The following is a 12,754-nucleotide window of genomic DNA, read 5'->3' as shown; positions in this document are numbered from 1 at the left end:
CCAGTCCTGGGAAACTGGGAGAAGTTTCCCAGGACTGGATGCAGCCAGCACCCAGGAAAGAGCGGCACAGAATGGAGCAGACTTCAAAGCCCGCAGCCTGATGAGCAGAATGCAAATAGGAGCGAACTGATTCAATTCATTCCTACTGTAAATTCGCTCATCTGTACTTACAAGTGAAAGTTTGCAGCCAAATTTTTAACAAATATGCCACATAAAATCTACAGCAAAATTTATAATCCATGAGGATTTTTTTTTCAGTGTGGAAATGGAGTACTTCCACATTGCACAAAAAAAAATAAAAAATAAATCACAAACGTTTTATCAGAACTAGGGATGGTCCGAACAGAGTTCGGTTCGGGTTCATACGAACCCAAACTCTCGGTAATGATTCCCGCTGTCTGCCCGCTCCATGCAGCGGGCGGATCCAGCGGGAGGACCGCCTGGAAAACTGGGATATAGCCATAGCCAGACAGCGGGAATCTGATGCCGAGCGTTCGGGTTCATATGAACCCGAACCTCGGAGGGTTCGGACCATGTCTAATCAGAACCCATCTAAACACACCTTGGATGCTATTACATTATCTGTTGTGTAAGCATTAAAATGGACTCCTATCAGTAATCTAAAGAAAGACTCCAGGCAACACATTGACTCCTGCATGTCCAGGACTCATGTTTTCAGTACTGGCTTGCTCACATGCTTTTTATACAGCAAAAATCACAGCAGTTTTTTTTCCTGAAGTTTTTGTGTGAAGCCACCCTAACATTCCCTACAATAGTGAGTGGCACAACGGGTAAAAATGTCACAATCATAGGCACTGTGCTAAATCTGTTGGCTATATAGGTGCAATGAAATATGTGAACAACAAACCCACAGCCAACTAGGTCATCGGTCCTCACTGTCATCAGTATTTTAAGAGAAAGGAGTGGCAAAGAAAAAAAAACTCTGTAACCCTTAGAGCTGAAAATAAGCTGACATTTAAGGGAGAAGTCGGGCCTCTGACCTTTTTTTTTTTTTTTTTGAACAAAAGAGTCTGGGAGGAGGTGGCTGAACATAACAACATGTACCTAACTCCTCGAACCCCGTGCTGGGGTCCTCTGGCCTCTTCCTGGCCTGACTGGGGACCTGGGTTGTGACGTGTCAGGCCCACTGAGCCAGTCAGCGGCCGTATCAGTGTCTTACATTGGCTGCTGACTGGTTGAGTAGGCATGACACGTCATGCTCTTTTGAAGAGAAGAAAAAAAAAAAAAAAAGTCAGAACCCAGACTTTTCCTTTAAAGCCTACTGCTTTTATAAGATGACTTTTCAGGATAAGCTGGTGTGTGTGTACACGTGAGTAGTAGCACTATTCCTGTCTATTATGCTATGTGTACATGACACTTTTTATTACATAATTGCTATGCAGACTTCAGTGAGAATTTATCAATGTTTTTGTGTAAAATTGTAGGGATCAGCAGAAACACAAGCACTGGAATAGCAGCAGCAGAAGGTGAGGTGAGTACTGCATTTTATGCATACAAATTTATTTTAATTGTGCAAGAAAACCACTTTAAAACCAACATAAATTTCAATAACAACTCGACCACGTTCAATTGTTTGTAGACATAAGAGGAGATTTATCAACCATGGTGTAAAGTGAAACTGACTCAGTTGCCGCTAGCAACCAGATTCCACTTTTCATTCCTCACAGATTCTTTGGAAAATGAAAGGTGGAATCTGATTGGTTGCTAGGGGCAACAGAGCCAGTTTCACTTTACACCATGTTTGATAAATCTCCCTCAAATAGTTTATTTTTGAACCCACTACTCTTTTCCTACCAGCCAGTGCTTTTGAAGTCTCCTTGAAATAATTCACAGTGATATTCTGTATAGAGCGCTCAGCCTCTTCTGCAGTTGTATTCCATTTATCAGCCTCCTTTTTCAAAGCCTCTATGCGTTTTGGGCCTAAATCATCAATTTCCAATGACTTCTGCAGACAAAAAAATAAATAAATACAAATTTATGCCAAGTTGTACATAAACAAAAGTATTCTATGCCAAAAATACATTTTAACACTGGAGCCCATGGATGACAAATACTTCTGACATTATCTGCAAACACAGGGCTGCGGCTCCTTCATTCTCTGGTCTGTCAAGAACCCATCAGATCCCCAGTGACCATAAATGATGGCATAACCAACCGATATAGACCACGAGAAGCTTGAAGTGTGTTAGTATACTATGGTAACCACTATGAAACTCTTCCAACTGCTCGCTCAACAAAACATAAGTCATGGATACCTCTATAAAGCATTTTTTATTTTTGCATTGTACTTAGAATAGTGAATAAATATATATTGCATATATATTTTTCATAGGCAGTTATTAAAAACATTACTTTTTGCTGTATGAGCTCTGTTTATTTTCTATACTTGTACAAAGCCCATGTAATTCTCCTTATATCTACTCTTCTCTATCCAGCCTGGGTGAGCTGCCCTCCAAGATTTCTCTTCCACTTGTCCATTTTGTGAGCTGGTGTGTAATCCCCTCCACTAATCGTGATGATAGCTCAGATGATTACCTTGTCTGAGTAAGAACAGGTATTTTATGCGTTTACTTTTGCATAATTTGTGACAATTTTCCAATGGGACATCCATTATCTCAGAAATTAGAACACAGCTGGCATAATGGATGCCATATTTAGAATTTGCGCTCTAATACAAGCGGCAATAACATGTTCTATCATTTTAGATCAGAATAAAAGTAAAATTAGACACAGACTAGGTGTAACGTAACACTGACACTTGTGGTAAATAAGCCGAATGATATTCTGTAATCCCTGGGGTTTTGCTAAAAGCATTAGTCTCGGTGACGCAGCATCTGTCTCTCAGACCACGTCACTAAGATGATGGGATTGTCTTAGATAAGAGTAAATGTGCATTGTAGATTTGAAATTCAATAAGCCGCGGCTGCATTTGGACTGATACAATTGCGAGTATAAATCACTTTGACTATAATTGGTTCAAAGTACTGTGTAAACAAAGCCCTTGAGGATTTCCAATAGAAAAAGCTTAAAAACAGATAAAAGAAGTAATTCCCTACCAGTATTTCCAGCTTGTATAATATTGCAAGCTCCCTCATATCCCTGAAAGGCTGCAGCAAGTATTGGTGGAATTGGGTTGCCACGGTAACTAATTCCATAAAAGCTTCATCTTCTTCCTCATAAACTTTAAGTAAAGAGATCATTTTATCTGCGTTTTTGTGCTGATGAAGAATCTAAAAAAAAGGAAAAGAAAATAAATACTGGAGCAACTTATGCCTATTGGATTCTGCGTCATAACAGGGAATGTTGTAAGGGTTGTGCTACACAGAAAGACTTTAGTATAACTCATCTGGGAAGGCAACAAGTTTACACGGTTGGATCTTGCGGTCATCAAAAAGTGTTTTTGTTTTTACTCCCATAGAGAAAAACCCGGCAGCTATACATAGTGATGGCCTCGTTACAATATTCTAGTTTACAATGTTCTTCCCTGGGTCATCTGGAAATCACATTCAACTAACAACGCCACAGACATTACTAAAATCTATAGCGCTTATAACTAGTACAGAACATATGTATCCAAGGCCATCACTGTACTGCTATGCGTGCACTGTCTGGCTGTAAAGACTGTCTAGTATTGCCTTTAGCGGTACAGTACACTCCATGTACTGTACTGCATTATTCTGTGTTACATGTACTGTATGCTACCTGTACAAGACTAAGGTACTGGTATACCTAACACTACATGTACTGTACTCTACCTGTACAAGACTAAGGTACTGGTATACCTAACACTACATGTACTGTACTCTACCTGTACAAGACTAAGGTACTGGTATACCTAACACTACATGTACTGTACTCTACCTGTACAAGACTAAGGTACTGGTATACCTAACACTACATGCACTGTACTCTACCTGTACAAGACTAAGGTACTGGTATACCTAACACTACATGCACTGTACTCTACCTGTACAAGACTAAGGTACTGGTATACCTAACACTACATGCACTGAACTCTACCTGTACAAGACTAAGGTACTGGTATACCTAACACTACATGTACTGTACTCTACCTGTACAAGACTAAGGTACTGGTATACCTAACACTACATGTACTGTACTCTACCTGTACAAGACTAAGGTACTGGTATACCTAACACTACATGTACTGTTCTCTACCTGTACAAGACTAAGGTACTGGTATACCTAACACTACATGCACTGTACTCTACCTGTACAAGACTAAGGTACTGGTATACCTAACACTACATGTACTGTACTCTACCTGTACAAGACTAAGGTACTGGTATACCTAACACTACATGTACTGTACGCTACCTGTACAAGACTAAGGTACTGGTATACCTAACACTACATGTACTGTACTCTACCTGTACAAGACTAAGGTACTGGTATACCTAACACTACATGCACTGTACTCTACCTGTACAAGACTAAGGTACTGGTATACCTAACACTGCATGTACTGTACTCTACCTGTACAAGACTAAGGTACTGGTATACCTAACACTACATGTACTGTACTCTACCTGTACAAGACTAAGGTACTGGTATACTTAACACTACATGTACTGTACTCTACCTGTACAAGACTAAGGTACTGGTATACCTAACACTACATGCACTGTGCTCTACCTGTACAAGACTAAGGTACTGGTATACCTAACACTACATGCACTGTACTCTACCTGTACAAGACTAAGGTACTGGTATACCTAACACTACATGTACTGTACTCTACCTGTACAAGACTAAGGTACTGGTATACCTAACACTACATGTACTGTACTCTACCTGTACAAGACTAAGGTACTGGTATACCTAACACTACATGTACTGTACTCTACCTGTACAAGACTAAGGTACTGGTATACCTAACACTACATGTACTGTACGCTACCTGTACAAGACTAAGGTACTGGTATACCTAATACTACATGTACTGTATGCTACCTGTACAAGACTAAGGTACTGGTATACCTAACACTACATGCACTGTACTCTACCTGTACAAGACTAAGGTACTGGTATACCTAACACTACATGCACTGTACTCTACCTGTACAAGACTAAGGTACTGGTATACCTAACACTACATGCACTGTACTCTACCTGTACAAGACTAAGGTACTGGTATACCTAACACTACATGTACTGTACTCTACCTGTACAAGACTAAGGTACTGGTATACCTAACACTACATGTACTGTACTCTACCTGTACAAGACTAAGGTACTGGTATACCTAACACTACATGTACTGTATGCTACCTGTACAAGACTAAGGTACTGGTATACCTAACACTACATGCACTGTACTCTACCTGTACAAGACTAAGGTACTGGTATACCTAACACTACATGTACTGTACTCTACCTGTACAAGACTAAGGTACTGGTATACCTAACACTACATGTACTGTACTCTACCTGTACAAGACTAAGGTACTGGTATACCTAACACTACATGTACTGTACTCTAACTGTACAAGACTAAGGTACTGGTATACCTAACACTACATGTACTGTACGCTACCTGTACAAGACTAAGGTACTGGTATACCTAACACTACATGTACTGTACTCTACCTGTACAAGACTAAGGTACTGGTATACCTAACACTACATGTACTGTACTCTACCTGTACAAGACTAAGGTACTGGTATACCTAACACTACATGTAGTGTTAGGTATACCAGTACCTTAGTCTTGTACAGGTAGAGTACAGTACATGTAGTGTTAGGTATACCAGTACCTTAGTCTTGTACAGGTAGAGTACAGTGCATGTAGTGTTAGGTATACCAGTACCTAAGTCTTGTACAGGTAGCGTACAGTACATGTAGTGTTAGGTATACCAGTACCTTAGTCTTGTACAGGTAGAGTACAGTACATGTAGTGTTAGGTATACCAGTACCTTAGTCTTGTACAGGTAGCGTACAGTACATGTAGTGTTAGGTATACCAGTACCTTTACACTACATTTACTGTACAAGACTGTAAGGTACTGGTATACCTAACACTACATGTACTGTACTCTACCTGTACAAGACTAAGGTACTGGTATACCTAACACTACATGTACTGTACTCTACCTGTACAAGACAAAGGTACTGGTATACCTTTACACTACATGTACTGTACTCTACCTGTACAAGACAAAGGTACTGGTATACCTAACACTACATGTACTGTACTCTACCTGTAAAAGACAAAGGTACTGGTATACCTTTACACTACATTTACTGTACAAGACTGTAAGGTACTGGTATACCTTTACACTACATGTACTGTACTGAACTCTACCTGTGTTACATGTACTGTACAAGACTGTAAGATACTAGTATACCTTTACACTACATGTAATGTACTCTACCAGTGTTACATATACAGTACACTACCTATACAAGACTGTAAGGTACTTTGTACTTGTGGTACAGTAGATGTACAGAACATATTGTACTTTGTGTATTTGCTACTACAGTTCAATACTGAATTGTTAGTTCTCATAATGTGCAAAAGTCCACTTTTTAGGATAGAAAACATGATAGAAACTGTTCTGCATAAATGCCATTTATTCCCCGGCTGCAGGCTGGCACAAATACTTACCAATGATGAACGGTGTCCAGCGGCGAGGCTTCGTTTCGGTCCTACGGCGCCGCTTGGATCCCGCTGGCGGTGAAGTCGCTATGGATGAGCGAATCGGCTGAGGTTCGGGTTCGTATGAACCTAAACTATCGGCTTCTGATTCCCGCTCCGTGGAGCGGGTGGATACAGCCTGAGGACCGCCTAAAAAACTGGGATACAGCCTATGGCTATATCCCAGTTTTCCAGGAGGTCGTCAAGGTTGTATCCACCCTCTCCACGGAGCGGGAAGACAGCGGGAACCAGAAGCCGATAGTTTAGGTTCATACGAACCTGAACCTCAGCCGGTTCACTCATCCCTAGAAGTCGCAGCTTTTCTGACCCCTCTTTTTTTCTACAGGTCTATTCAATGCATCTGTATTTGAGCGCTCTCAAAGAGATGTACTGGAGACCCTGACTTCCGGCCTCCTGAGCTGCAGAGCTGAAACAGTCAAGTGGGCAGCAGCGGGATCCGATCGGTGCTGTAGGACTGGAACAAAGCCCCGCCGTGGGACACCAATCATCATTGGTATGTATTTCTGCCAGCCTGCAGCAGGGGTAAAGACTAAAGTGACTCTGTACCCACAATCTGCCCTCCCCAAACCACTTGTACCTTCGGATAGCTGCTTTAATGCAAGATCTGTCCTGGGGTCCATTCGGCAGGTGATGCAGTTATTGTCCTAACAAACAACTTTTACACTTGCAGCCCTGTGTCAAATTGCCGTGGCCCTTAAGTGTCTATGCCCTAACCTTGCACCGCCTCCCCATCCCTCCTTCCCACCTTTTTTACCATTAGGAATGGCCCTGGCAGAATTTCTTCTATTCCTCATTTGTCTGAACACTGCTCACACAGGTGATGAATAGTAGAAAACATGCCAGTGGCATTCCTAATGATGAAGAGGGCGGGGAGGGGGTGGTGCAATCCTAGGGCATGGGTACTCTAGGCCACACCAATTTGACACAGGGCTGCAAGTATAAAAGTATTTTTTTATGACAAAAACTGAATCCTCTGCTGAACGGACCCCAGGACAGACCTTGGATTAAAGCAGCTGACGGTACAAGTGGTTTGGGGGGGGGGGGGGGGGGCCGATTGTGGGTACAGAGTTGCTTTAAAGAGAAACAAAACAAGAAAACAGGTTTATCTCTAGTGATAACCATGTGCACCTGGTTAAAGTGACAGCTAACTTGGCCGGCCCAGGTCACGCCTACTATCTTTAACCCCTTGCCCCAATATGACGTCCTGGGACGTCATGAAAAGCCAGTACTTAACGCATTATGACGTCCCAGGACGTCATGAATGTAAACATGCACCACGCAAAATCGCGCGGTGATGTGTACTGCTCCCGGCCGCCTACAGGACCTAGGGTCTCCTGACAACAGCCAGGAGACAAACCCAAGCCCCGCCAGTCTGTTTAACCCTATAGATGCCGTGGTCAGTACTGACCACAGAATCTATAAGGTTGACAGGAGGAGAGGGATCCCCTGTCACTCATCGGGACCCTCGCAGTGCGATCGCGGGGTCCCGATGTGTTCCTGAGCTTGGTATGTACTAAATCATGCCGCCCTTTGCCCCCCCCCCCCCCCATCTGGTCTCCTTATGCCAAACATTTACCCCCATACAGTATGTGGCCTCCGTTGTGTGTGCAATCAGGTTAAGAAAAGAAGGGGCTCCCCCTGTCACTCATCGGGACCCCTGCAGTGCGATCGCGGGGTCTCGATGTGTCCCTGAGCCTCCTGATTCATGGCACAAGCAACTGCTGCTACAGAAGCCTGTGAGATCGCGCCGCAGGATTTGTCTCACAGGCTAAGTGTCAGTGTAAAACCGACAGCCTGCCAGAGCCTGCGGCGCGATCTCACAGGCTTCTGTAGCAGCAGTTGCTTGTGCCATGAATCAGGAGGCTCAGGGACACATCGAGACCCCGCGATCGCACTGCAGGGGTCCCGATGAGTGACAGGGGGAGCCCCTTCTTTTCTTAACCTGATTGCACACACAACGGGGGCCACATACTGTATGAGGGTAAATGTTTGGCATAAGTAGAATGGGGGCCATGATTGAACAGGAGCACATCGGGACCCCGCAATCGCACTGCGGGGGTCCCGATGGGTGACAGGGGAAGCTCCTCCTCCTGTCAACTCTAATGCACACATCAGGACCCTCCGATCCCTAGTATGACACATAGCAGTACATCAGCACTGCTATGTGCTATACCTGTCAGTGCAGGTATAGTACATAGCAGTACTGATATACTGCTATGTGTCATACTAGGAATTGCAGGGTCCTGATGTGTGCCTGAGCTGTGCACTTGGCCCCCAGCTGCAGGCTCCCTCTCACAGGCTGTCAGTGTAAAACTGACAGGTATAGCACATAGCAGTACTAATGTACTGCTATGTGCTATACTAGCGATCTAACAATGGCAGTGTTAAGTCCCCTAGAAGAACAAAAAAATAAAGTGAAAAAAATTCAAATAAAATAAAGTGTAAAAATAAAAAAAAAATAAAGTGTTAGAACATAAAAAGTGACCATTTGATCCTTCCCCAATAAAGGCATGTATTATTATAAAAAAAAAAACAGGAAAAAAATACATATTTGGTATTGCCGCATTCGTAGCGACCTGTTCTATAAAACCGTATTAAGTTTTTTGATGGCTTATTTCCCTGTCTTTCTTGTGAAAATTAAATTGCAAGCCAAAAATGAATGTTACTGGGAAAAAAAATTAAATGTTCATTTTCATTGTCCACTGCTAGATACTTTCCTCAAACAGTGGAGTCCTTATACTTACTACACCCCTTGATGATTACATTGAGGGGTGTAATTTACAAAATGGGGTCACATGTGGGGGTGAACTCGGCAAGCGCATGTTGCACCCAGAAATGGCTCCATGAAAATCTGCACTGAAAATGCAAAAGGACGCTCCTTCCCTTCCGAGCCCTGCCATGGACCAAACAGCGGTTTACGCCCACATATGGGGTGTTGTTGTACTCAGGAGAACTTGTGTTACAAATTTCGGGGTTCATTTTTGCCTTTGTTCTTTGTGAAAATATGAAATTTTAAACTAAAAGAAAATACTAATGGAAAAAGATAATTATTTGTATGTCCTAATAAGAAACGCTTTTCTCAAACACCTGTGAGGTCAAAATGCTCACTATACCTCTCGATAAAATCTTTAAGGGGTGCAGTTTTTAATATGGGGTGACATTTTAGGGTTCATACCAAACAGGCTGCTCCAATTCACTTCACAAATGAACTGGTCCCTAAAAAAATAGATTTTGGAAATTTTCACGAAAATTTGAAAATTGCTCATAAACTTGTAAGCTTTGTAACATCCTAAGAAAGTAAAAAATGTTTACCAAATCATGCCAGCACATACTAGACAAATTACTAATGTGACATGGTAACTAATATTTGTGGTATGACTAACTTTTTTAGAAGTAGAAAATTTCAAAGTCATACTAATGCAATTTTTTTTTTAATTTTTTTACATTTTGCATTTTTTTCCCAACAAACACTAAATATATTGGGCAATCAAATACAATAACATTAATTACAATGTGTCACGAGAAAACAATCCAAGAATCGCAAGCATATGTTAAAGCATTGCAGAGTTATAATGATATAAAGAGAGACTGGTCAGATTATAAAAAATTTGCTTGGTCATTAAGGCCAAAACAGGCTGCGGAGGCAAAGGGTTAAGGGACTGTGTGCTATACTTTATACAATGCAACTAAAAATCTAGACTTTGTGGTAAATTTCCATCAAATGAGTGCTTACAGATAGAACTGCATTGTGGAAAGGGGCAGAGCAGTTGTGGGTGCAACCAAGCGCAATACAAACACATATAGGGTAGTTTCACACATCACAGCGAATTTCACGATGCGAGTTTCATAGCAAAATCTACAGCGATTTCTGGTAAAGTAATTTTCTATGGCTTTACATACTTGCAGCTGATTTTTCATTCCACTGCAATAATGTAAAGTCCCTTCCCACCAAACCCAGTACTGTTCAGCCAATCAGTGACTGCGGCGGGGCAGGGCACTGATTGACTGAGCGGGACACCAGGGAGCTGGGAGGCTGAAAAGCAAGCGGAAGCACGGCCAGGTAACATATTAGCTGAGCATCGCTGGGTTAGCTGGGCTTTTCTCGCAGCGGAATTAAAAATCAGCTGTGAGTATGTAAATACATTAAATCTACTGCAATCCGGTATGTGTGAAGCTACCCATAAACCAAAGTGTACGTAAAAATAGCTGGCGATGTCATAGTGTTTTATGAAGACAACACACAGTATCTCACACCCCTGACATTTTTGTAAATATCTAATTCTAACTTTTCACGGGACAACACTGAGGATATGACACTGTGATACAATGTAAAGGAGTCAGTGTACAGTGTGTATAACCGTGTAAAATTAGGTGTGCCCTCAAATTAACAATACACAGCCATTCATGTCTAAACCCCTGGTAACAAAAGTGAGCCCCGATGTCATGTGTCAGGTGTGAATGGGGCACAGGTGTGTTAAATTTGGTGTTATCACTCTCACACTCTCTTAGGGCGGGTTCACACTACGGAATTCTCGCGGACAATGTCCGCGGTATTCCGTCAGCTGTCCGCCCGCATGGGCACGAGCTTTTCCGCCGGCTCCATAGACACCATTCTATGGGCCGGCGTATTCCACGATCCGCTGAAAGAAGTGACTTGACACTTCTTTCAGCATATAGCGGAATACGCCGGCCCATAGAATGGTGTCTATGGGGCCGTCGGAAAGGCGCCCAGATGTGCGGGCGGACAGCTGACGGAATTTCGCGGACATTTTCCCCGAGAATTCCGTAGTGTGAACCCGCCCTAATGGTGCGTTTACACAGACAGATTTATCTGACAGATCTTTGAAGCCAAAACCAGGAACAGACTATAAACAGGGATCAGGTCATAAAGGAAAGACTGGGATCTATCCTCTTTTCAAATCCATTCCTGGCTTTGGCTTCCAAAATCTGTCAGATAAATCTTTCTGTGTAAACGCACCCTTATACCAGCACTGGAAGTTTAACATGGCACCTCATGGCAAAGAACTCTCTGGGACTCTGAAAAAAAGAACTGTTGTTCTACATAATGATGGCCTAGGTCAGGGGTGGGGAACGTCCGGTACACGGGCCGCACCAGGCCCACGAGGTCCTCCAATCTGGCCCCCAAACTATTACAAATTGAAGTTACAAGAATGCTGCGCCTGCCCAACTCATCACCATGCTCCTTAGCAGTCAGTATAGATGAAGCACAAGAAAACCTACTGAAGACAAGCAGACTAAGGATATGGATTACTAGAACCATGTCCTGTGGTCTGATGAGACTAAAATAAACTTATTGAAGGAGATTCATGAAAGGGTGTAAAATATACCCTGGTGTAAACTGCCCATAACGACCAATCACAGCTCAGCTTACAGCTCTGGTAAAATGAAAGCTGAGCTGTGATTGGCTGCTGTAGGCAGTTTTCCCCTCTATATATTTTACACCCATAAATCTGGGCCACTGGGTTCAGAAGGTGTCAAGTGTTTGTGGCGGCAACCAGTTGAGGAGTTCAAAGAGAAGTGTGTCTTGTCTACAGTCAAGCATGGTGGTGGGAGGAAGTGTCATGCTTTGGGCTGCATGACTGCTGCCGGCTCTGGGGAACTACAAATCATTGAGTAAAGCATGAATGCCAACATGTTCTGAGTGACACTATAGCAAGAGCATAATCCTCTCCTTTCAGGAACCACAGGGCAGTATTCCAGCATGATAACCACCCCAAACACACCTCTAAGACCACCATTACCTTGCTTAAGAAACTGCTGGACCGGCCAAGCATGTCTCCAGACTTAAAGAGTCACTGTCGTTTTATTTTTTATAGAAATCAATAGTACAGGCAATTTTAAGAAACTTTGTAATTGGGTTTATTAGGCAAATATGACATTATCTGCATGTAAAAAGCCTTTTCCCAGGTCTCCCCCTCCTCTCCTTTCTGTCATCCACTGCTCAGACTCAGGAAATCTCAACTGTTTTACATCAGAGGAATCCTGTCTGAGCTATGGAGAGCAGAGGGGGAGGAGGGAGATTAGCCAATAGCAG

At 42.7% G+C, this 12,754-nt stretch overlaps 1 protein-coding gene across 1 annotated transcript in view; it reads right to left on the bottom strand.

Moving 5' to 3' along the window:
• Positions 1–12,754, bottom strand: part of WHAMM (WASP homolog associated with actin, golgi membranes and microtubules) — a 39,525-nt gene that overhangs the window by 17,415 nt on the left and 9,356 nt on the right. The window contains exons 2-3 of the mRNA XM_069983576.1: positions 3,078–3,251; positions 1,816–1,966 (exon numbers count right to left, since the gene is read on the bottom strand). Of these exons, the coding sequence (XP_069839677.1) occupies positions 1,816–1,966; positions 3,078–3,251 (325 nt within the window). The remainder of the gene's footprint in view (positions 1–1,815; positions 1,967–3,077; positions 3,252–12,754) is intronic.

This window comes from Dendropsophus ebraccatus, chromosome 1 (assembly GCF_027789765.1).
Source record: "Dendropsophus ebraccatus isolate aDenEbr1 chromosome 1, aDenEbr1.pat, whole genome shotgun sequence".
Classification (NCBI taxonomy): domain Eukaryota; kingdom Metazoa; phylum Chordata; class Amphibia; order Anura; family Hylidae; genus Dendropsophus; species Dendropsophus ebraccatus.
This window is presented reverse-complemented; position numbering and strand designations above follow the sequence as displayed.